This window comes from Gekko japonicus, unplaced genomic scaffold (genome assembly GCF_001447785.1).
Source record: "Gekko japonicus isolate JY-2015 unplaced genomic scaffold, Gekko_japonicus_V1.1 scaffold2220, whole genome shotgun sequence".
In the NCBI taxonomy this organism is placed as follows: Eukaryota; Metazoa; Chordata; class Lepidosauria; order Squamata; family Gekkonidae; genus Gekko; species Gekko japonicus.
The window spans coordinates 90,541-112,184 of NW_015163671.1; the positions used below are offsets into that span (position 1 = coordinate 90,541).

Consider the following 21,644-nt stretch of genomic DNA (forward strand, 5'->3'; position numbering starts at 1 on the left):
AGGCCCTGTGCAGTTAGGATTCTTCAGAGTATCAGTAACCAAACTCAGTGTTTACAATTACCGCATTGAACATTCCTGCCTAGTTCTACCTGACTTTTAGTTCTCTTTCAGGATAGTGTTTCCAAATACAGCTAAACCTTGTGTAACCCTCACAGAGAAACCTGCAGTCAACAGGATCTCACGGTCTGGTATTTATAGTAAGTTGTTAATGGATATGGTCTCTGCAAGAAACACAGATCATTTTCCAACACATCGAGTCTAGCACTTAGTTTCAGCACTTGCTTAGAGTATGAAGTCTTCTTGGTTTCAAACATAGAGGAAAGGTGAGAATTTATTTTATTGTCAAGTTTTCAATGATTTCCATAAAAATGTTAACTGTAAGCTATCCCCAAAAGGGGGGCGGGGCGGTATAAAAGTATACGTGTACTGGTAGCATTTTATTAATTGTATTTCAGCTGTAATACAGGTCTACTTGTTTATATGCTTAATTTACTTTATATAATAATATTCTACAGAGCAATCTATTTAGTACTGAGATAAATTTGTAATTAAATTTGTCTATAATACATTGCTTGGTTTAAAATGTTTGCAATACTTTTTCAGTGCCATACTAAGCAGAGCTGCGCCCTTCTAAGTTGATTGGAGTCGATGGGCTTAGAAAGTAAGTACATCAGTTTAGGATTGCACTGAAACATCTGTGAGTTATATATGAACAGGACAATCCTGAAGCTATATTTTTAGGGTAATGTTGGCTGAATAATGAGGGGGGGGGGAACAGTATTTGCAACGTGCAGAGCAAATGCTTATGTTTGTACAAGTAACCAGATCTGTACAGCAGATGTCAGCGCTTGTCTGACAGTAATGAAATCCCAGTCTTGTCGGCAGACATTAAGTAGTAATATTTATTTATGGGGCTACATTTTGGGGAGTTTTGTTCTGAAATTGTGACACCCCCCAACACACGGGCTGTAATAAGTTTAGGTCCTGGATACTGTAGAGAATACGGCATGCAGGGCAGTGACAACTGAGAAAAGGGGAAGAGGGTGGGATTCTATACCTAGGAGCAGAGTGAATGGGAGGGAAAGGTAAAAAAAAATTGGAAGAAACACTGGATTGGTGCCTTCATGTATAGTTTGTGTCACTGCTCTGATCAGTAATTTCTTTTGGTAATACGCTCTTTAAAATTATTTGATGTTTTAAGTTTATAGAGGAACAGGTCCATCAGCCATTTCAGAATGTCAGTTTTTATTTAAGCAAGTGTTGATTTCACTCTGTGTGTGTGTGTGTACACATATCGTTATATTTCATTTCTGTTCATCAGCCTTGCATTTACATTTCTTGCCTTACCAAGTCAGAAGTGAAAGACCGATGAACAATAATTTGTGAAGATATAAATAAAAGTGTTTAACCTGTCCTGCCATTTCACAATATTCCAGTTTTACATGGGAGTTGATTTTTTCCATCATGATGTTTTATTCGTCTCCTGCCCTATCCCTCAAGTGGGCTCAAATTTTGATATTTTCCATCATGATGTATTTATTTATTTTATTTGTCTCCTGCCCTATCCCTCAAGTGGGCTCAGGGCAGCTCACAACACATGATAAAACAATAAAAATGCATAAAAGCCTCAAATAATTTCCTCCAAATAAATATTTCAGTTCTTAAGTTAGGACCTGGTGGCAGCTTAATAATATCCAACTGCAATACATGCTGCAACAATGTCGGGGTGAGTGTATTTCTCTGACGCCAAGTTGGTATAGGCAGTACAATTGAGATAGATTGAGCAGATTAAGCAGGGAAGGCCAGTGTCCTGTAGACATCTGCCACCTCATCTGAAAGCCTAGCAGAACAGCTCTGTTTTGCGGGCCCTGCGTAATTGTAATAAATCTCACAGGGCCCTGATCTCAACCAGGAGCATGTTCCACCAGGCAGGGGCCAGGGCTGAAAAGGCCCTGGCCCTGGTCGAGGCAAGGCAGATGTCCTTCGGGCCGTAGACTACCAAGCGGTGCTGCACAGAAGAGTGCAAGGCTCTCCAGGGCACATACAAGGAGAGATGGTCCCCTAAGTATGTTGGTCCCTGGCCACATAGGGCCTTAAAGGATAGTACCATTACCTGGAATCTGATCCAGTACTCAACCAGCAACCAATGTAGTTGGAGGAGCACTGGCTGAATGTGCATCCACATAGATGTCCCAGTCAGCAGGCATGCCGCTGCATTTTGTACCCGCTGAAGCTTCCGGGTCAGACTTAAGGGTAGGCCTGCATAGAACGAGTTACAGTAACCTGGAAGTGACCATTGCATGGATCACTGTTGCCAGGTCAGGGGGGAAGAGATAGGGGACCATTTGCCTGACCAGCTGGAGATGGTAAAAGGCTGACCTGGCAACACTGGTGACCTGGGACTCCATAGAAAGGAAGGCATCCAGAGTCACCCCTAAACTTCTCATGTTGGTGCCGGCATCAGTGGCACCTCACCAATGGCTGGGAGTCAGATTCCTGATCCTATCCCCTACGACTCAGGTACAGCACCTCTGTCTTCACTGGATTCAGTTTCAGCCAGCTCCATTGAGCCAACCAGCTACAGCCTCCAGAGCCCTGGTCAGATTATCTGGGGCACAGTCGGGCCATCCATCCATTAGCAGATACAGCTGAGTGTCATCAGTGTCCTGGTGAGAGCCCAGCCCAACCCCTGGCTTAACTGGAGGAGGGAATGCATATAAATGTTAATTGTTGGTCTTGCTAAAGGCAATGTATGCACAGTTTTTAAGTTGTCATCTTCACCATCATCCTGGATGTGACCCTTTTCCGCTACAATAGGACATACCTGCCATTGAGTAGGCAATGAAAATGAAGCTAAAAATATTTAGTGTATTAACTGTTGTTTAACTCTCTGATTTTGTTGCCTAGAAGATACACTCTGACAGTTTGCTATTGTTTTATTTATTAAAACACGTATGTCTCGCCTTTCTTACTGTAAATGACAATCCAGCTTGATTTACCATTATATATTTCTTTCTGACAATTAGCGGCTGATATTTCTTGAAAACTAGAAGAAATTTATTCCCACCTGGTTCTGTGAGCTGAGCTATGTGGTTGTAACATGTACCACACTGCAAACGCATATGATGGTTTTGATGATGACATTCCCACTCAATATGTCATTCAACAAAGTTTGCAGGATGTGCATAAGAGTGAGACGGTGACAGCAGCAGAGAACAACAGGTATGGACATCATTCTGGCAATGTTGGCTATGACACATTTGTATAAGAAGTCCACGTTTCCCTTTAAACCCTAGAACTATCTGCTGTGAACTGTTCACAATGTGTATTTTGAGGTGAATTGTGGTGGCCATCTGTGTTTTGGTTCAGGGCAGAGGATCATAAAAGTGTTGGAAATAATTCACACATAGTTTGTTAACTCTTTTATTTGTATGCTGAATTTGCTGATTTCCTCATGTTTTACCAACTGCTTTAATCCAATCTTCGCTATACTTATTGCTCAGTTACTTCTGCATCTTGACTTTAACTGGCCCTTCCTGGCAACTACCCCTTCCACATACATGTAAGGCTTGAGGAAGTCTGTTTCAATGTATCTGAAGATGTGTGCATGCACACAAAATCGTATACCCAGAATTAAACTTTGTTGGTCTTAAAGGTTGCCAGTGGACTCAGACTTTGTTTCATTACTTTCTGACACTAATATTCTATTTGGTCTCTGAGAAGCTCAGAACAGCTTGATGTATGTTTTCCAGACTGTCTGCCTGATTAGCTTTAACAGCAGAGCTGCATCATGCACCTTTAGACCATTCTCCAGGGCTATGCTTAATGCTTCCACTGAAATAAAAATTTTCCTATGTACAGTAGCTAAGATTGCATGCTTTTGCTTCAGATACCACTAGGTGTTGGATTCTGTGTGGATGAGATATGGGGGGAGGTAGTTGTTTGGTTTTTGTTTTTCCAGTGCAGTTGTTACTACGGTATATTTATTCTGCTTTATACGACCATTCAATTACTAAATGCTAGGGATCTGCCTGTACATAATTACAACCAAAATCAAAGGTAGTCCACGCTTTGATAAATATCTAGTACCAACATTAAAAAATGTATAACTTTTTAACTCCTTGAGGAAGATTGTTGATCTTCAAACATTCTAATGCCTTACTGAGACTACTTTGGTTCAGTGAAGGCACCAGCAGTGGGAATGGGAAGGTGGGAGGGGAGAGAGTGAGTCAGCAGCACTGTCAGGGATGATTTTTTGGAAGTAGAAGTAGTAATACCATTTCTTTACTCAGGCTGAATACTTTTGCTGACAGATACATTTTCTTTTGTGTCCACACAATGAAAAGGGCTAGATAGAGAATTACTCTTTTAAATGTAAGCTTGGAATTTAGGGAGGAAGCTGGGCATATTTATGATAGGGCATGATATCCCCATATGGCTCCTGTAGCCTGCTTTTCTTTAATGCCGGTGTAAGATGTTGTTGCTGTCATTTTGGTTTTTTGCAAATTGAAGCAAAATTGACACCAAGTGTTCTAGCTCTTGGTATCTTATTGAAAAAATATTCTACATTGATCACTGGACCCAAAGCCTTCCAACCTCAAGCATGTTTACTTGGAAGATGGTATGAAAGATTTCCCTAGAACAGTGACAATACTGGAGTGTTTCACAAGGCTTCTACCATTTCAAGCCACTTGGCTCCATTTGAGAGACTCCTCAAAGGTTGCAAAGCTTAGTCAGACCTACTTATCTCTCCTTATATATAATTGTGAAGTGGAGTGGCACTTTCCAGCTCTCCCATTGGCTGTGCAATGCGCTCCCTCAGCCATTGGCCCGTCAGCCACCCTCAAGAGTACTCGCGTGCTATTGGCCAGGTGCTGGGTCTGCTCCTCTTCCCCGCCCACTCCTCCTTCAGCCACTGTTCCCTGTCAGAAGCACTGGCAAATGGCTGTGTCTCCCAATGAAGACACTTCTCCTTGGCTCCTCTGTCAGACTAACTTTTCCCTCAGTGGTTGTTGTGAGGAACTCATTGGGGCCAGTCCTGACGAGGGTTGCCAGCTCCAGGTTGAGAAATTCCTGGATATTCTGTGTCTAAGGAAGCCAGTGTAAGGAAGCCGGAGTTTAGGGAGAGGAGAGGAGATGCCTCAGCTGAATAAAATGCCATAAAGGCCAAAGCAGTTATTTTCTCCAGGGGGGGAAGAGATCTGTTGTCTGGATTTCAGTTGTGATACCCAGCGATCTTCAGGCTCCACCTGGAGGTTGGCTACCCTAGGCATTCCAGTTAGTGCTTCAGAGCAGGGTCTGCCAGACCCAGGTTCTTGCTGTGGAAGCTGTGATTTCAGACCAGTCACACACTTTAAGCGTAACCCCTCCCCCACCCACTGCCAGCTTGGCCACTTTCCTGTCAGAATAAACTGTGAACATTGCTAGGCAACCAAGCTTGGTTCTGTCAGTAAAACAGGATTGTTGTGCAAGTCAAAAGGGGGAGAAGAGAATAATGTAAGCTGCTTTGGTCCCCATTGCAGAGAAAGACTACTTTTCCTCCTGGGGAACCATTGTTGCCAATCTCCAGGTGAGGGCTGGAGATCATTCAGAATTACAACTGCTCTCCAGATGGCAGAGATCAGTTCCCCTGGAGAAAATGGTGGACTCTGTGTCCTTATACCCTGCTGAGATGGCCTCCCTATTACAGCCAATGTGACGTAGCAATCAGAGCTTCAGAGCACAGTAGAGGCTGCAGGTGGGGGGGGAGACAGAATGTTGAAGAGTCAGGGGCAGATAACGGCAGGTTGATGCTTGGCTGGCAAGGAGATAGGGTTGCCAATTCCAGGTTGGGAAATTCCTGGAGACTTGAGGGGTGGAGCCAGGAGAGGGTGGGGTTTGAGGAGGGGTGGGACCTCAGACACGTACAATGCTATAAATTCCACCCTCCAAACCAGCCATTTGCTCCTGAGGAACCACTGTTGCCAATCTCCAGGTGAGGGCTGGAAATAACTCAGAATCACAACTCTCTAGGAGGGAGGGGGAGGAGATGGAAAGCTGAAGTCAGAGGGGCAGATAAAGGTATGTTGATGGGTGCCTGGGAGGGAGATAGGGTTGCCAACTCCAGGTTGGGAAATTTCTGGAGATTTGAGGGGTGGAGCCTGGAGAGGGTGAGGTTAGAGGAGGAGTGGGACCTCAGACACATACAATACCATAGACTCCACCCTCCAAACCAGCCATTTCCTCCAGGGGAACCATTGTTGCCAATCTCCAGGTGGGGGCTGGAGATCACTCAGAATTAAAACTGGTCTCCAGGAGGGAGGGGGAGGAGATGGAACGCAGATAAAGGTAGGGTTTTTTTTTTGGTAAAGCAGATAAAGGTAGGTTGATGGTTGACTGGGAAGGAGATAGGGTTGCCACTTCCAGGTTGGGAAATTTCTGAAGATTTGTGGGGCAGAGCCTGGAGAGGAGAGGGTTTGAGGAGGGGTTGGACCTCAGGTACAATGTCATAAACTCCATCCTCCAAACCAGCTATTTCCTCCTGAGGGAACCATTGTTGCCAATGTCCAGGTGAGGGCTGGAGATCACTCAAAATTACAACTGGTCTTCAGGTAGCAGAGATCAGTTCCTCTGGAGAAAATGGTGGACTCTGTATCATTATACACAGCAAATTGACGCTAAGCGCCCAAGGCCAGAGCAGTCTCCCAGAGCCTCTTTCTAGAGACTGTTGTATTTATTTCCACAACGGGTCTTATTCCTAGTTTTGTACTTATTGTTGTTTGTTATCTACACAAGTAACAACTATTCTTCTCCTTCCATCCTGTTTGCAACAAAGAAATAACTTTGTGCGCCTTGGTGTTTAGTCATGCCGGCCACATGACCACGGAAACGTCTCCGGACAGCGCTGGCTCTTCGGCTTTGAAACTGAGATGAGCACCGCAACCCTAGAGTCGGATTCGACTGGCTTTCGAGCAAGGGAACCTTTACCTTTTTAATGAGACCAGAAAGTGATGGAGAACCTTTCAGTAATCTTCCAAGGAAAAATAATTGGTGGGGCAAACTTCCACAATATATTCCCTATATAACCAGAATCAAGATATCAATCATCAATAAATATAAACAGCACTAGCTGTATTCTGAGCACTGTAAAAAGCCTTCCTCCCTGGAATATGTAGTTAATCCATTTTTACGCTTGAATCAATTTTTCCATGTTGGAATTATAATTCGGGGGGGATAATTATTTTATGGTTAATTTTAATTTTCATTTGTTCTCATTGTAGATTTCATTCTGCTACGAGTGCAAATCACAAAAAGATAATCACTGCCATTAGGAAAGTTAAGTATCTGTTTTGGATTTTCTCTGCGATTGTGGGGTTTCAGACACAGAGATCATAGAATCATAGAGCTGGAAGGGACCTCCAGGGTCATCAAGTCCAACCCCCTGTGCAATGCAGGAAATTCACAAATACCTCCCCCACCACACTCCCACTGACCGCTGTTCCACACCCAAAAGATTACAAAAAGCCTCCAGGATCCCAGAGCCACATAGTCTCTTTTAAAGATTCTGGGCTGTGCTGGGCTGTATCATTTGTTTTCACATGGATGAGCAAGAAAGGATAATACTCCATGGGTTTGATGAGTCTTCCTACCCTTTCCGTCACATCCTGGATGCGTTTACCTGATAGACAGCATACCTCTCAAGACGACAAGTCTGGTCAGCACACTTTAGCTTCTACCCCTCTCAGTAGGGAATCCCCACTTACCAACACATGCCTTCTCCTGTATTGGGGAACAGAGGCTTGAGTCCTCTCATCCACAGGGGTGGATCTTGTACTGATCAGCTTAAATTAATCAGTTGCACTGAGTTAGAGTTGCTGCCTTTTGGAAGGCACAAATCAAAACAAGGGCAGGTCCCACCAAGAGGCCAAGTCCCACCAAGAGGCCAAGTCTGCATAGGGCCCTCTGGCCCAGGGAGGACTCAGTAGGGCCCAAGAATGGAGCCATGTGGCCAGGTCCAGAATTGAACAGTCAAAAGGTGGAACCTAGGGGTTAAAGAGAGGAGCCAAAAGAATACTGTTTTATCTAAGGAGTTACACAGTGCCCTCTTTCCTCTCCCCCATGCCTTTCTCATTTCTTTTTAACTGGCTGAGGAAATGGCAGAAAATGGCAGAAAAGGCAACCCAAGACAGCTGCAGTGTTTAGAGAAGATTTTTCAGAAGTACAAAAAGGGCTGGGCTGAAAATGAAAGTTAAAATTGGCTGCAAAGTTAAGCCTACAAAGGTACGACATGGCAAGTTCCATTGCCTTAAAGGTCACTAAACAAAAACTAGTGTATTTAGTACTCCCTCCATTTTTTAAATATAAAAAATGGCTAGCACCCTCCTCCTCTTCCTTTTCTTCTCCTCCTCAGACTGTTTTTAGTTCCTCCCCCACACCCATGAGGCAATCACAATACAGAAATTGTAGAAAACTGTAATTTTCACCACTTGATATTTTTAAAATTAATGTATTAATACTAATACTGTTTGTATTCATTTTTACCATGTTGTACATTGCCGAGAGCCCTACAGTAGTAGGGGTTGGGCAGTTCATAAATGTAATAAATAATAATAAAATAAAAATATATAAAACTAATCTGGCAACCAGCCAAAGCAAGGAAAAAATGGTTGTTGCAGTGAAAAATGGGCCAGTTAGCAACCCTACATTAAGCACATAAGTAATGAGGGATCAAGCAATTTAAGTGTGAACCTGTCAGGTTTATTAGGTTTAGCAATGCTCAGAGTTATCTTTGGTTTCAACTGTCTTATTCTGAAATTGTGTGCACTTAACAGGTGAAGAAGACACTTTGCTTAAGTTGATAAGCCACAGTTCTGCTTTTCAGGAAAAAGATGGACATGGCTGCCTTCCTTTACATGAAGCTGCAGCCCAACTGAACAAATGTATCCTAGAAATAACTCTCAAAGGTAAAGCCCTCAGTGTGTTCTGAGCATTTTTATGAAGCCCACCTTACAATGCTCACTTGGTATTGAAACAGTTGTCCCTTTCTCATGATCATCTTTCAGCTTCAGACCCCACTGTGTGGCAACAGACAAATGTGAAAGGAGAGACTCCTCTCTTCGTAGCAGTGGATAAATGTCTTGTGGAAAATGTCCATTTTTTGCTAATCAATGGCTTTAACCCTGATATTAAGAATGAAGATGGAGACTCTCCCTTATTTATAGGTAAACAAAGCTCTACAGTTTAACTCTGTTCCTGTTTCCAGGATTTAGGATAAAATAATATTGCACAGATGGCATGCCAGGAACTGAGTCAGAAGACTTTTCCAAGTATCTCATTGGTTTGCCCGCTTGCATCTCTAGGATCGGAGCTGAGTCATGTGCTTTTCTGGGACTGGGTGCTAATCCCTCTTCTAATGGGGTTAAGCTGACAATATTATGGGGGTTTCATTGACCAGGAGGAGCCTGTCCTTTTGCAAAGGAGAGCTTGATATAGTTATGTCTCCTGGAGTCTGTCCCAGATAATCTTGCAATGCTTAGTCAGATAGGCCTTTTTTGACTGCCAACCAACCTGAGAGTGGTGAATCCAGCCATAGCGCTCAGCAACATGTGAAACCTTTCTCCCAGGTAAGGCTGGAGGAAGGCTTCCAGCTTTGCTGAGCAGAATGGCTAAATCCACCCCACTTTCTCTGGGTCAGGTCTGCTGGAGGCCCATTAAAACAACTCTCACCAGTAGCTTCCTCTCATGTCTCCAGCCCTGTTCAAGTTGATACATGCTGCTCTTCATTTGGGTGGTTATTTTGCCTTTTATCTTCCAGGAGGAAAACAAAAGACCAAGGGAGTTTTTTGGTGTCTGGAGAGCCCTGTACAAGTAGGAAAGACCTGTGGCAATAACCCTGCCTGTGGAGCAGGCTGCCCGTGGAGCAGGCTGCCCGTCCTCCCCACCCATCTGGCCTCTTTTTAGACTATGCGGGATTAGGTATTCGCCAGTTTTCAGGGCTGAGCAGGAATTTTTTGGGCCTCACTGGAACTGGCCAAGAGGGGGCATTTTGTCATCTGCTCCACATGGTCAGTGGGGGTGAGGTATAAATAGGCCTGATAAAGCTGGTTAGGCCCTAACTGGGAAGGTGGGGAAAGCATGGGTTGAGAGGATTTTGAGTTGGCAAGCACCCCGAGATATCAGCAATAGAGGGGATCCTCAAACTGGGTACCTATGGGCGTGCCAGTCCATGACTCTATTGGGGGCCTCTTCGGGGTTGGGGGAGCATATGACGAGCCTTAAGGCTGTGCAGTCATGGGCAGGAATGTGCTCTCAATCCCCTCTACACACTGACATGCTGGCCATAACGAGTAAGGTCCAGAAGGATCCCAGACCTGTCTCCAAGCCGAGTGGGTTTGCCATTAGGAGGCTTGCTTTGCAAGCACAATACAACCCGTGCTTTAATGGGTTAATGAGATGGTACAGATCAGCTTATGTGTAAATAAAATTCCCAGTTTAACCCATAACTTGTGTTGTGTTTCATTCAAGGGGTAGGAAGGCAACAAATAGGCCAGTCGCTTGGTTCTAACTTTAGCCCTTTGCCGTGCTGTATGACCTTTTCCTGTATATAAATAACATGACAGACAGATAAGCAAAGGTTTATCCTGGTCTGGTTTCATGGTCAGAAGAGGTATCTCATTTAAATATCTTTTAAACAAATAATTTAAATGCTGCTCTTTCCAATCTACTTTTCCACAGCTGTTCAACACGACTCATATGAAATTGCCTCCTTGCTGATTCAATTTGGTGCCAAAGTTAATCTGCAGTGTGTCAACAAGAGGACAGCTTTACATGAGGCAGCCAAACTCGGTAGAAAAGGCATGGTGGAATTTCTGCTTTGGTCTAAAGCAGATCCTGATCCACGGAGTTCATATGGCCTCACTGCTCTAGCACTGGCAGCCCAGAATGGGCATACAGAAATTATGGAAATCTTATTGTGCAAAGGTGAGAACTTGTACACAATAACTTGAAAGTGCAATGCAATAGCTTAATTTGGAACATTTTGAGTTGCTGGTTGTTAGAACAGTACAAGTGAAGGACTTCCAGGGGGCGTTGCATTTCCTCCTCCCACTATTTTCTCTTTTCTTTCCACATTTCCTGCTTCCTTCCCATCCACCAGCCAACCTACTGCTATCTGCCTTCCTGACTTCAGCTCTCCCTCCTTTCCTCCTCCTGGTATCCCCTGCTGGGGAAAATTCTGGCCACGTTGCATAGCACCAGACCCAGTTGCATTGTGGAGAACCCTCAAGGATTTATGGGAGGCACCTCACTTTCCCATGTATCCCCTTCCCCACACTATTTCCTCTTTCCCTCCTCCTGGCAGCTCCCCATATCATCTCTCCCTTTCCCTGCTTCCTTCTCTCCTTCCCACATACCAACCTACCTACCTTTTATCGCCCCCCCATCTTCAACTATATTATTTTACTTCCTTTATACCCCACCTTCCTCCACAATGGGGAACCAAAGCAGCTGACATCATTCTCCTCTCCTTGGTGCAGTAGGTTAAATTGAAAATATATGTGTTACTGTAGGGAGGGGGGAACAGTACCTTTCCTCACTGGGAAACTCCCTCAGACTAAGGGTTACCCACTGAGGAGGTAGTCTTTCAGCTCAGTATTAGCTGAATTAGCTGATAACAAAATACCATATAACCAACCTGTTAGGACCCATACACTCTAGCACAGGGGGAAGAGATTAAGAGAAATATCCCAGAACCTACCTACCTTTTATCGCCCCCCCATCTTCAACTATATTATTTTACTTCCTTTATACCCCACCTTCCTCCACAATGGGGAACCAAAGCAGCTGACATCATTCTCCTCTCCTTGGTGCAGTAGGTTAAATTGAAAATATATGTGTTACTGTAGGGAGGGGGGAACAGTACCTTTCCTCACTGGGAAACTCCCTCAGACTAAGGGTTACCCACTGAGGAGGTAGTCTTTCAGCTCAGTATTAGCTGAATTAGCTGATAACAAAATACCATATAACCAACCTGTTAGGACCCATACACTCTAGCACAGGGGGAAGAGATTAAGAGAAATATCCCAGAGAAATAGTGAAGCCCAAAAATATCTTTATAAAAAGATTTATTGTAAAAGACAGAGAGGAAAAGGGCGGTTGGATTCAAAAAGGGAGTAGAAAAGGGGCAAAACAAAATACAGGGGAAAGAAACAGCAAAAACAGCACAGCGGTACTCAAATGAAAAGCAGTACAGTTGAACTAAGTAAGCTAAACCCATGTAAGCTAAGTAAGCTAAACCCATGTTACCTATGCTATAACAGGTTCCTCAGAGGATGTGCAGTTACTTGTGACAACAAGAAGTTGAAGGAGTTGTTAACTCCTACCAAACCTCCTGTGGACCCAGTTTCCACTGAAAACTGGTTGCCTAACAATGGCTACTGAGGCATTTTTTTAAAAAAAGCTACAGACACGGCTTTTAGGGTTGCCAGGTGCCTACCTGCTGCCAGCAGAGGGTGCCACACTGCTGCCATGATGTCACCCAGAATTGAAATCATCACAGCAGGCATGTTGTACAGGGGATGCTCTAGCATTTGGTCAAAAACTCTATGGTCACCATAGAGTTTTTAGCCAAATGCTAGAGCATCCCCTGCGCAATGTGCCCAGCAATGTGACGTCATCACGCTGGGCATGGCAGGGCTCTTCAGGGGCAGACAGCTGCCCCCATTGGGGGGGTGGCCACCCTAATTGCTTTTATTATTGGGAGTGTTTAAAAGATTTCTTTTTCTGCATGCTTGGGGCTTTTTCAGGTTTGTTGAAAGATGTGTCTCATCTGTTCATGGCCTCAGTATCTAGATTTAAGTATCCACAGATAGGGCCATATTGAGAATTAGAAACACTGATATTATAGGGTTGTTATTCAAAGAGAGTGCATTCACTTCCTGTTGTAATCCATGATTTTAAATCTCTAGGATTTCTTCTGTGAGAGACAAAGATAGAGATGGGAATACTCTATTTAGAACTTGGTCCCAAGAGTGCTTATTCTGAGCACCGAATCCTTTCAAGCCAACTAGTATCTGCCCAAATGTTTAAGACTGCAGGGAATGGAGGGGGGTTTCTGTTGTGGGGAGGGGAAGGGATAGGAGATTGTAAGCCACTCTGAGACTTTGAGTGAAGGAAGGGGTATAAATCCAATCTCTTCTTCATCATCATCTCCAAATTCCCTTAAATTTGTTCCATGTAAATATAGGAGTCAAACGGTTGGCAAGTTCTATAGGAAAGTTGTAAATTGGCCAGGAACAGTCAAGCAGATAAATTCAGCAGCAGGAAAAAAACAAAATCCAAGGAGTTTAGGGTGGTGGTAAGAAATATAGTGTCCCTGAAACAAAGGTGGCAGGGCTGTCTGAGGCACAGTGGGCTGAGGTGGACACTTGGGGAGAAGTTATTCGGGGCTGTAAAATTGCTAACTTCAGAGCTTTGTGTGACAGTTCTGATCAAAAAGATTTAAGATCTGGTACATCTGTACTAGTACGATAACTGACTATGCACTTTATTATTTTGCACAGTATAGCAATATACTTTAAGGCCAACCTTGTGTATAACAACAGTATTTTAAGTCAAAATTAGCAGCTGGCAACCCTTGTGTTGAACCTGGCCTGTGAATGGTACTACCTGGTGATAGATGGAGATATAAGAGAGATTACAGAAGCCTCCATTTCTCATCTTATGTTTTCCATCCAAGAGTTGGCTGGTAATCAATCAATCAATCTCTCTCTCTCTCCTTCTCCCCACCCCTTGCCTAAAAGAGACTTAGATTAACACCTTGGTTGTTTAATCCTAGCACACTTTCAAACAAGGAAGACAGAGCAAAGGGCGGATGGCCAACAGTTCAGAGGGGGTAGGAAACAGAATAAGCATGGAAGATGCAGTTTGTTTTTTTAATTCTACCTCTGTCCCAAGGGCCCTGAGGTGGATTACTATAAAAACAAAGACATTCTAAACATACAGGCTAAAATGAACAGACTAAAACCCACAAATAACCCATCTTGAGCACTCTTGATACACTCACCCCAATTTCAACAGTTTCTCTTGACAAGGTTCATAGTGTGAAGAGCGAATCATAGGTTCTCTCTTTTTTTTAACCCCCCACCCAAAAAAAACGACACGAATATAAGGATGGGGAACCTATAAAATACAGGAGAAAGTAAAGATAAACCACTAAAAACCCAAGAGGTGGTGGTCATATAATGGTTACAGTAAAGTACCTTTAGGTTAAAAAAAACTAATTTATTACATTGAAGGTGATCATTAAAGTCGCTTTAAAAAATGTCAAGTCCAGGTATTCTGACTTACTAAAAAACAAAAGAAAGAACGCTTAAATATTAAGAAGCAAGACCAAACCTCAGAGAAAATTGGCATCTCATTTGCCTCTTCTGTCCCTCAATTGATATCCTTGCTTGGGGGCAGCTGCCCCACGTTCCGAATCCGAGTCTTCTCCAGTAAGTGTTTCATCATCCCTTGTTGCTCTTCTCACCCTCTTCCCCTGTTGGATCCAGTTGTTGCTGCAAGAACTCACATGCTTTCATTACAGAGTCAATTTCCCCCCTCTTAGCTTTAAATTTGAAAAGTATGCCTTCAGGTACAATCCATTTGTAGGAGATATTATTCTCTTGTAGAAACAGAGCAAAGTCTGTATTTCTTCCTTTCCCCCCTTATTTCAAAGGGAATGTCTTTCAGAACTCTTATCTCCTTGCCATCGATTTTAAGGGTAGCTCCATTTGTTGCTTTTAATATCTGATCCATCATATGTCTTTGGGAGAATCTAACCACCACCTCACCAGGCAGATTATTTTTCTTTATGTATTCTGAATATGACCTATAGATCACATCCATCTCGCCTTGAAGAAAATCTGCTTTTAAATCTACAACCAGTCCCAGAGCATCACTCATAGTCTGCTTAAGATTCTCCCCTTTAGTCTCAGGAACTCCCTGAAATCTCAGTGTAAAGCTTGCCTTTTCCATTTGAAGCTGTAAAAGCTGGGCTTCATCAGAATTTCTCTTCTTTTCCATCTCCTGCATTTGCTTTTTAAGCTTTTTGGTGCTGGCATCCACTTTTTTAAGATTCTCAGCCATTTGCTCTGCTTTTTTTTTTGTCTCGTCTAATTGCTGTTGCTATGCAGCGAAGTTTTGATTGAGTGCCGTCATTTGCTCCAGCAGGGGTCGCAAAGCTTCTGTTAGCATCTTAGAGAAGTCTATGGTTGCATCCGGTCGCGTGACCACACTTGCTGGGTTGGCATTTCCTGAAGTAGGCTTAGGTTTCATTTGCTTATCTTTCTCCATCTTTTTCAGTGCCATCTTTGAAGCTGTTTACATTTTTTTAAAGTTTGCCAAAAGTCCCTAAAGTTTGCAAGTAGCCTGTAATTCTCTTGTAAGTTCCTTACTATAGTCCCATTTTGCTTTCAGTTCCACCCCCCCTTTAAAAGGCATGCTTTAAGTCCATTTTTATTTCTGCGGGGGGGGGTTCCTGCCCCCCCTCGCTTACTTTAGGGGGACTTTCAGCCATTTCTCTGGTTCTCGTTTCAACCAAACTCACTCTCAATGTAGATCAGGTAGATCTCGCCATCATACATATAAAGTGCTTGTCCTGGTGTGCGTCTCTGAGTCCAGCGGCGAGACTCTGAACACAGCGGCGAGACCGTCGGGGCATCGGAACGCCTGAATCCACCAGCAGCGTGCTGGGAGAGAGGTGATCCTCGGTGCCCCATGGCTAGGAACCCATCGCAAGGGCTCCAGGTGGGCGTGTACAGTCGCACCCCCTCTTCATCTGCTGGCTCACGGATCGCGTCCTCGGGAGCTCCTGAGAGATGCGTCCGCATTAGATCGCCAAAACCGGAAGTCCACTGAGCGAATTGTAGGTTCTCAAGAGCACAGAAGAAGATACATGCCAATTTAAAACCCACCAGAAAAAAACAGGTGAAATCAATTTGAATAGTCCCAATTAAAGAGCTCTACTCTTCCTAAATATACATATAGTTTTCTGTACAAGGCGAATTTGTGTTATTTCCACAGTTCCAACTATGCAGCCAGCAAACTGAAGAAGCTGATGGAAACGTCTCCTTTAAGTATGCCTCCCAGTGTATATTTATTTAGTTTATGCTGCTGTTTTCTTCTTAGGTGCCAATGTTCTTTCCCAGGCATCAGATTCTGCATCTATATTATTTGAAGCTGCTGGAGGAGGAAATCCAGATTCTGTCTCACTTCTCCTAGAATATGGGGCTGATGCCAATGTTCCAAGGCACTCCGGTCACCTGCCTATCCACAGAGCTGCTTATAGAGGACACTTATTGTGAGTTAGAAAATGTGGACTCAGTTTATGAGCTTTGCAAATATCAGTTGGAGTGGGGGGAGGTGGCAAAACAGAAAGGAAAGTCTTGGTAGTAATTTAATCAGTCTTGCGATTTGCCATATATGTTAAGAAATCAACAATGCCTTGTCAATAAATACCTTGCCAGATCCCCTCCCCAAGTTTCCCAGTGACACACAACCGTGTCCTGGTCATGCTACTGTTAATCTACAAGTATGTTGTAATCAGTATGAACAAACTAGAATTCCTATGTGTAAGCGCAAGAGAACTGCATGTTTTCTGATGAATCATGGTTTGGTTTTGCTCCTCCCTAGAGTTTTACAGATCTTGGTTCCTGTGACCGATTACTCTGCCATAAAGGAGAGTGGAATCAGTCCAGTTCACTCAGCAGCTGCAGGAGGCCATGCTCAGTGCCTTGAGTTCCTTCTCAAATCTGGATTTGATGCCAATTTTATGTTGCATCAGAGAGTCCGCAAAGGTTACGATGATGAAAGGAAGTCACCTTTGTATTTTGCTGTCTCTAATGGGGATATTAACTCTGCTCGGCTGCTCCTGGAAGCTGGAGCCTTACCCAACCAAGACCCTGTTAACTGTCTCCAGGTGGCCTTAAGAATGGGCAACTATGAGCTTGTGAACCTCCTCCTTCGCCATGGGGCCAACGTGAACTACTACTGCAGGGTTAATACAACACATTTCCCATCAGCTCTGCAGTACGCACTGAAAGATGAAGTCATGTTAAGAATGTTGTTGAATTATGGCTATGATGTCAACCGTTGCTTTGACTGTTCTCACGGAGACAAGAATTCCCAGTACATGTTTGAAGGATGGACCTCTACGGTTATTAAAGACAATATGGTAAGTACTCCAAATAGGTGTCTTACCTCTTCCATACTCAGCCACTTGCTTCCCCTCTGGCTGTGTTCCTACTGGTTTTCCTCAAAAACCAGAAGCAAGCTTGACTAGTGGGATGAAACTTTCCAAAAAACATAAGGGCACAGTTGCAGGGGAAACATTGGCTGGGAGGCAGGCAGAAGGACTGAGTAGCCCCATCTGCCCTATTTTCCCTTGTGAAAAAACCCAGCCTACTATTTGTGTTGCAAAAGCAGCACAGGATTAGGAACCCTCTATATTTCTTCTAACATGTCTTTCGAAATTGTTGTTGTTGTTAGCCATTCAGTCGAGTCCAATTCTTGACAATTCTATGGGCCAGCTCTCATCACGTTTTCTGATCTTGTACTGTTTCTTTGAGTTGTTCCATGCTCAGGCTAGTGTTGACTTTTATGGTGTCTAGTCACCATGTTCTTTGGCAGCCCCGTTTCCTTTCGCTGCTAACCAATCAAAGCATAATTGCTTTTTCTAGTGAGTTGTTCCACATAACATGGTCGAAATAAGAGTAAATGACAACTATCTGTTCTGATAGTTTTACTAAATTGCACTGCTGGTGTCTGACTTTCATTAAAGGAATTTTGCTTTGTGGATTAGGCTGAGAGTCCATTGGATTTGTTCTTTGGGGGAATCTGCATAATGTTGAATTCTGTGGTCTTAACAAAACTTTTATTTTTCTCTTTTTTAGTTCTGTGAAGTGATCACTCTAGCATGGTTAAAGCACCTCTCTGGAAAAATAGTACGTGTGATGCTAGATTATGTGGATCATGTAAGACTCTGCTGTAAACTTCAGGGTGTTCTTCAAGAGCAAAAACTGTGGCCAGAAATCAATACAATTTTGAGTAAGTATCAGATATAGTTATGCTGCATAGAGAAATACAAGTTTTGTAGCCCTCCAGTCACCAACATCCTCACCTTTAGCCCAGCATTGAAATCACTGGCTAATGTGGCTGAAAGGGTCCAGCACATTTGGATTTGATAACTCAGAGCCACAATAATTTCTATAATTGATCTGGGGTTACATGGGAAGCAGAACTATCTACACTAAACTTATTAGTATATTGTAAGATACCAAAACAAGTTTGTACATCTGCATTCTTCAGATGAAGTATGAGTTAGTGTAGCTCAGTAATTGTTGGCTTCTCTGTTAGCTTTTCTTCTTCCCATAAGCAAAATTCAAAATAAAATATTAACTGACAGAGCACCAACACAGTAGCCAGAAACTTCCAGGCATGGAAGCATGGCTTCCCCACCTCCTGCTGCAGACCAAACTTCTACCTGAAATGCTGCTCATGGAAAATGGGAAGCTCCCCAGGAGCAGCTTGGGAGGTAGAGTCAAAAGGGTGCCACAGGAGAACAGATGTAAGGGGGAGGGGACCTTGCAGGCAGGGATTTTTTTGACGGGATTCAACCCTTTGAGTCTTGCTGGCATTTTGTTTTACTCCACTACAGTACTTTTATAGCTTAGTGTCGTTTTATTCCACTTGAAGCTGCATACTTCATTGGTTATTGTAGTCAGCTACAGTTAACCAATAAGCGCACTGTTTTTGTACTGGAGTTTATATAATAGAGACTCCAACCAATCAGTCCTTGTCCACACTTCTGCATTCAGAATAGTCATGTGTATAACAGTGAAGAGATAACACTAACAACTGGGGCAGCATGGATCACATACAGTGGGGGAAATGGACCCAAATACAATCCACCAGTTTAGAGAAATTAGTATGAACTCTGACAAGGAGGGGGATCTGAAAGTGCGCTTCTGTTTGCAGAAGTATTTTTCACTGAAACGTTTAATCACAGGAAGACCCATTCACATTCTGTTAGTGGAAGGCTATACTTAACCCTCTGTTGGGCACTATATACGCAATCGTATAGCAGTAAGGAGTACACACATGCAGCTCTGACTGCTGAAAGCAGTTTTCACTCTAGGCAGAATACTTCTGCACTTAAAGGGTCTGTTGAAGAATGGGCTTTATATGGTGAGTCCTGCTTCCCTTTGTAAAGCTCCTTGAAAGATTCAAAGGAATCAACTGTCTAGCTAAGGTTATCCTACAAGAGAAGAATGTTGTAGCGTATTTAACTAGTTTTCAATTGTGTAAAGCTTGCATTTTATAAGCTGCCTTGGGCACTGTGGAAAGGTGGGATATAAACATTTTAAATGTTATCCATTAATAGAAAACAGATTCCGACCATTTGTGTAGCTCTTAAAACAGCAATTCAGATTGTAAAGTGCTTATTAGCTCAGAAATAATCTCCTTGATTTCCCTTGAATCACTCTATAAACTCTTCTTATCCTGAAAGCTTTGGAGAAGTAGATTTTTTATATCATTAAGGCCCTCGTCAGAATTCTGTGGGGGGAAATCATTCCCATTTTACAGATGAGAATTGTTAACACGTAGGGAATTCTACACAGCCATACAGACAGAGGTCCTCAGGACTAATGTGAGATTATAAGGTGTACACTTTGTCTAAAGCAGAAGTTCCAAGATTACCCTACAAAGTTTCTTATATTGTTATGTTTCTTCATTTTAAGCAAACATCCGCCCTTTGAAGCACCTTTGCCGTCTGAAAATCCGGAAGTGCTTGGGACGCTTGCGTCTACGTTGTCCTGTCTTCCTGACATTTCTGCCACTACCAAATCGCCTGAAAGAATATATACTCTATAAGGAATATGATCTCTATGGAGAAGGAAATCTGAAAGGCAACTGTTAATTCAAGATCATAAATTAGTTTTGGTTAATATCTTACAGCTATGTAGATCTTATGTAATTGTTTTCTCTATGTAATATTGACTCTGTTTTTTATGTAATGTATGCACAAGCAAGCAGCTTAAAAACTCACTGGATATTAAAACAAAATCTGTTGCAGAATAAACTCATAATAATCTCAAACTTCAGTGAAGAACAAAGTTTCTGGAAGGGATTTTTGCCACTTTCCCTGACTATCCCCCCACCCTCGCACATAAAGTCGGGGGGGGGCTGCTGCACGAAGAGGAAGGATTTTCCATCGCTTCCAATGGAAGTTATGGTAGTTATGTAAACTGAGCTCACACTCCCACAAAAATGAAGGATGCTGATTTCAGTCCTGTCTCGTTACGTCTTATTCCAGATTCTCCTCAGTATTCGGTGGGCAGGTGGTACAGGGAGCTGCAGTGGGGTACAGAAAGAGGCAAAACTTGCAAATAAGAACATAAGAGAAGTCAATGTTGGATCAGGCCAAAAATACCAGGTGCCATCAGGAGGTTCACCAGAGGGGCCAGGACACTAGAAGCCCTCCCACTGTTGCCCACCCCCCAAGCACCAAGAATACAGAGCATCACTTGCCCCAGACTGAGGGTTTCTATCTATGCCTTGTGGCTAATAGCTACCGAGGGACCTCTGCTCCATATGTTTATCCAGTTCCTTCTTGAAGCCGCCCATGCTTGTAGCCACCACCACCTCCTGTGGCAGTGAATTCCATGTGTTAATCACAGTTTGCGTGAAGAAGTACTTCCTTTTATCCGTTCTAACCCGACTGCTCCGCAAATTTATTGAGTGCCCACGAGTTCATGTACTATGCATAATCTTGTAAATCTCTATCATGCCACCCCTCAGTGATCATTTCTCCAAGCTAAAGAGCCCAAAGCGCTTTAACCTTTCCTCATAGGGAAAGTGTTCCAACCCTTTTAGCATTCTAGTTGCCCTTTTCCCAATGCTATAATATCATTTTTGAGGTGTGGTGACCAGAATTGCACACAGTATTCCAAATGAGATCACACCATCAATTAATACAAGGGCATTATGATACTGGCTGATTTGTTTTCAGTTCCCTTCCTAATAATCCCCAGCATAGTGTTGGCCTTTTTTATTGCAGTCGCACACTGTCTCGACATTTTCAGTGAATTATCTACTACAACTCCAAGATCTCTCTCTTGGTCAGTCTCTGGCAGTTTGGACCCCATCAATGTGTATTTATAGTTAGAATTTTTGGCCCCAATGTGCATCACTTTGCACTTGGCCACACTGAACCCCATTTGCTGCATTGATGCCCACTCGCCCATCCTCAACAGATCCCTTTGGAGTGCCTCACAATCTTCCCTGGTTTTCACCACCTTGAACAATTTCGTGTCATCCGCAAATTTAGCCACTTCATGCTTACTCCCAACGCCAAATCATCCTTCGGTAAACCTTTTATCTCTGGGTCATCCAATGGCCCCACTGCCTCCCTGTCTGTTTTCCTGCTTCTAATGTATTTTAAGAAAGTTTTACTGTTGGTCTTTATGTTTTTTGCAATATGTACCAGAAAAACATCTACTTCTGCTTCATTGACTATGCTAAAGCCTTTGACTGTGTGGATCACAACAAACTATGGCAGGTCCTTAAAGAGATGGGAGTACCAGACCACCTTACATGTCTCTTGAGAAACCTGTATAAGGGTCAAG

General features: G+C 43.3%; 1 protein-coding gene across 2 annotated transcripts; it reads left to right on the forward strand.

Moving 5' to 3' along the window:
- Positions 1–216: 216 nt before the first annotated feature.
- ASB14 (ankyrin repeat and SOCS box containing 14) lies at positions 217–20,157 on the forward strand. 2 transcript variants are annotated; one of them, XM_015407754.1, is made up of 11 exons: positions 217–323; positions 604–661; positions 3,027–3,222; positions 7,260–7,315; positions 8,811–8,942; positions 9,042–9,200; positions 10,714–10,959; positions 16,147–16,318; positions 16,651–17,191; positions 17,910–18,063; positions 19,758–20,154. In XM_015407754.1, the coding sequence occupies exons 3-11, from the start codon at positions 3,101–3,103 to the stop codon at positions 19,934–19,936; spliced, it is 1,761 nt and encodes a 586-aa protein (XP_015263240.1). In that variant the 5' UTR covers positions 217–323; positions 604–661; positions 3,027–3,100; the 3' UTR covers positions 19,937–20,154. The 2 variants fall into 2 exon arrangements, with proteins under 2 accessions (XP_015263240.1, XP_015263241.1); XM_015407755.1 differs by lacking the exons at positions 217–323; positions 604–661; positions 3,027–3,222; positions 7,260–7,315 and adding an exon at positions 6,936–7,029 and having other exon boundaries at positions 19,758–20,157.
- The last annotated feature ends 1,487 nt before the right edge of the window (positions 20,158–21,644 follow it).

What these genes read in the sequence shown, in the direction of transcription:
- ASB14 (XM_015407754.1), top strand. Translation starts at nt 3,101, where the DNA reads ATGTACCACACTGCAAACGCATATGATGGTTTTGATGATGACATTCCC. An exon ending in CCTAGAAATAACTCTCAAAG is followed by an intron (nt 8,943 to 9,041) that starts GTAAAGCCCTCA and finishes ATCATCTTTCAG; the next exon opens with CTTCAGACCCCACTGTGTGG. An exon ending in GCTTATAGAGGACACTTATT is followed by an intron (nt 16,319 to 16,650) that starts GTGAGTTAGAAA and finishes GCTCCTCCCTAG; the next exon opens with AGTTTTACAGATCTTGGTTC.